Source organism: Musca autumnalis, unplaced genomic scaffold (genome assembly GCF_047663935.1).
Source record: "Musca autumnalis isolate F117 unplaced genomic scaffold, ASM4766393v1 scaffold_4, whole genome shotgun sequence".
In the NCBI taxonomy this organism is placed as follows: Eukaryota; Metazoa; Arthropoda; class Insecta; order Diptera; family Muscidae; genus Musca; species Musca autumnalis.
In genome coordinates, this window is record NW_027411977.1 from 38,517,808 (window position 1) to 38,521,621 (window position 3,814).

The following is a 3,814-nucleotide window of genomic DNA, read 5'->3' on the forward strand; positions in this document are numbered from 1 at the left end:
GTGACCAACTAAAGTACCAAATGAGCGATAGTTAGAAAGGTGCAAACAGAGCTCCGATTTAGTCGCGAGTGAAAATTTGGACAGGGCTGGTAATTTTTTTTTTGGGTGCAATATTTTTTATGGATTTGGAGCAAGTTTATTTAAGGGTGGGCTAAGTTTTTGTTTGGTGCTGGGGAGGGGGCAAGTTGCCCTCCTCAACTTGCTCGAATTCGAGAAGAATTACCTCAGATAGTTTTCGCGGCTCACATTACGAAATTTTTATCGGGTTTATGTCCATTCTGACAGAGATAATTAACTAGAAGCTGTAAAGACCCTAGGGCCACCAACTAAAATGGTTTTTAAATGGAGCCGTGTATTTGGTAAAATAATAAAGAACATCGGTCCACTTCTTTCGGTAAAAGTTACAAAAGTTTAAAAATTTTGGCTGCAACAGTAATATTTTGCAAAATTAACCCATTCTATAACACTGTCGGCAAAGGCTACTCATATTTTTACTTGCTAGAACTACTTTTGTTCAATGCACCTCGCTCAACATTTTTATGTCGGCGGCTGCTGTAATTAAACATGCACACTTATGGAATAATAAAATAATTTTGTGTGTTTTGTTTGTTCTTTATTTAACAACAATTCATTTTGCTAAGCTCTTCTTCTTCACTTATTTATCACTTCAATATATTTTTTGTCGTATTCGTTTCTCTTTACACGCAATGCAACTCGACTATTTACATATGTAAGTATGTACGTATATAATAATATGTGGCATAATAATTATTTGGGTTAGTATATCAACAGCTTAATATCGGTTAAAAAACAGGAAAGGAAGAAATAACAGAACTCATAACAGAAGTCATCCACCATCAAAAACAAAATGTTATGAGCCAGAACAGTGCCTTGGGATATCAGTGAGCGATTTTCATTTGATTATTGAATATTTTTTTAACAATTTTGAGATAAACTTTCACATTTATAGCAGTCATTTGTGGGTATAATCCATATGCGAAGGTGTTCTCATCTAGGCCCCATTAATTTAATGGAAATGGTGATGATCGAAATGATGATGGAAAGGATCATAATGCAATGGCAATGGATGTACGGTCTTAATAATTGGAGCTGCATGATATGTTTTTACGATGGGAACAACATGTTTGACAACTGGCACAACGACTGGTTTGATAATCGGAGCACTGTGGATGACTGTTGAACTTTGATGTGATATGGCAGCTGGCACATGGACATATTTGGCCACATGCAGCGGTTCATGGTGTCCATAGTAAGGATAATCCAAGTGATGATGATGTCCATGCAAATAGCCGGGGCGAGCCGAGCACAAGGCCACGAATCCCACCAGCAAGAATGATAACTGTAAGCAGAATGCAGTTCACCGCTTAATATCCTTTCCATTTTTGGATTTTTTTTCTTCACCACCAACTTACCACTTTTGTCAGCATATTTCTTTGTTGTAATAATCCTTGATCACTTGGTGATGTCTAGAATTTAACCCTAGAGCTAGCTGGTTTGCACGGTTCTGTTGGAAAATTTTAACTGATGATTGTTGTTGCCAATGCAAAGTCTTTTATATTTTTTACAGATTTTTTTCGGTTTTCCGTTTGATTTCAATTGCTGTTCTTTTTTTCTTGTTTTGCATTTCGTTTTCATACTAAACTGAAATTAAGTTCATCTCAAACAATGTACAATGCTGTAACCAACCAACCAGCCATCAGCAATAGAGTACAACAAAAACAGCAGCGGCAGCAGCAACATAACACTATGACATCAAAAAAAGACCATAACAATAGCAGTATTATTAAGCTTTTTTCATTCATTGGAAACGATAGAGAAAAACTCAAGAAATGGAAACATAGCAATCTTCATCATCTGCATACATGCTCTCATGATCGCCAAGGGTGGGAGGGAGAGAGGGTAGAATTTTGTGCTGTTAAGGTTTGAGAGCTTATGCTGCAACATCAGAAGTATAGCATAAATAAAATCTAAGTACAAGTAGACAGTGTTTTCGGGGTGTAGATATTTTCTCAAAAATAAGCTATGTCCTAGAACGAATAAAGCAACATTGCCTTCAGATTCACCAACTATCCGATTATAAGGTAGAGTTTTCACCTTATGCTTTATTTGAGCTAAGAACCTTATTTAAAACAAGGCCTAAAATTTAATAATTGAGATAGAACGCTAAAACGTTGGGCCGATTTTAGGTGTTTTGAGGATTTTAGCTATATTTTTTGACCGAAGTAGCTGAAATATCTGTGGTGTCATCGTCGTAGTCGCTAGTATTGTATACCAAGAGTTTGGAAAAATGATTTTTCCATATCCCAAGCACACTACACATTTTTCAGATGTAATTCGAAACATTTTAGTTGTAATTCGTAACATTTTATTTGTAATTCGAGAATTCTATTTGTAATTCGCAACATTCCATTTGTAATTCGAATTATTCCATTTGTAATTCGAGTTATTCCATTTGAAATTCGAATTATTCCATTTGTAATTCGAATTATTCCATTTGTAATTCGAATTATTTTATTTAAAATTACAAAGGAAATCATTCGAATTACAAATGGAATAATTCGAATTAAATATGGAATAATTCAAATCGAATAATTCGAATTACAAGTGGAATAATTCGAATTACAAATGGAATTCTCGAATTACAAATAAAATTCTAGAATTACAATTAAAATAATTCGAATTACATCTGAAAAAGGTGTATCTGTATATTTCGACTTTTTTTCCACCCGCGCACTTTTCTATTTTCCACTTTTTCCTGCTGAAAAACGAAAGTTGCTACTGATTGAGGGTAACCTCGTATGCTGCAATTTCTCTTCGACACTCCTGCTCATATAATGGGTTCCTTGGCGGAGGTCTCTGGTATCTAAGTAAGGATTTTGCGGCTGTATGCACGGAGTAAACAATACATTCTTTATAGAGAAGGTGCAGTGTACGCATTGGCAGATGTACTTGAATATTACAAGGCCGACATTACTGCCATACAGGAAATACGATGGATTGGGAAAGGCGTCACAACAACACCTAAAGGTGATGCACTGTATTATAGCTGCCATGACACAAACCATGAGTTTGGTTGCGTATTTGTAGTTGGTCGGAGATTAAAACATCTGGTATCCAGTTCCACCCCAGTGAATGAAAAACTCGCTGCAATTCGATTAAAAGCAAAATTCTTCTACATCAGCTTTATTTGCGCTCATGCTACCACTGAAGACAAGGACGAGCAGACCAAAGATATATTTTACGAGCGCTTAGAAGAATCTTGTGCCCGTTGCCCTGTCAATGACATTAAAATTATTCAAGGCGATTTTAATGCCAAAATTGGAAAGGAGAATATCTTTGGCCCAACAGTCGGGAAATTCAGTCTACACAGTACACCAACTGACAATGGTATGAGGCTGATAGACTTTGCAGCTGCAAACAACATGGTAGTTAGCAGTACCAGATTTAAGCATCTCGATATTCATAAGGGCACCTGGCTGTCTCCAGATCAAAGAACAAGAAATCAAATTGATCATGTTGTGATAGATGGAAGACATTCATCGAGCGTATTGGATGTACGATCGTTCCGAGGCGCAAACATAGATTCGGACCACTTCCTTGTTGCAGAAAAGGTACGTACCCGTCTAAGAGTAGCGAATAAAGTACGAACAGACCCCACACGAAAGACCACAGCATATTCCACTCAACTAGCCCAATTGCTGAATGAAAGCACTCCTCGTCCCCATAACATACACGCAGAAAAATTTATGTTAGAAATATGTTTGGATCCAAACAAATATATGTTTGTGACCGG

The 3,814-nt window shown here is 36.6% G+C and overlaps 1 protein-coding gene across 1 annotated transcript; it reads right to left on the minus strand.

The window, feature by feature from the left end:
• Window positions 1–591: 591 nt before the first annotated feature.
• LOC141401593 (uncharacterized) lies at window positions 592–1,655 on the minus strand. The gene is made up of 2 exons (XM_073981909.1): window positions 1,434–1,655; window positions 592–1,360 (listed from the first exon to the last, which is right to left on the minus strand). The coding sequence occupies exons 1-2, from the start codon at window positions 1,446–1,448 to the stop codon at window positions 1,028–1,030; spliced, it is 348 nt and encodes a 115-aa protein (XP_073838010.1). The 5' UTR covers window positions 1,449–1,655; the 3' UTR covers window positions 592–1,027.
• Between the last annotated feature and the right edge of the window lie 2,159 nt (window positions 1,656–3,814).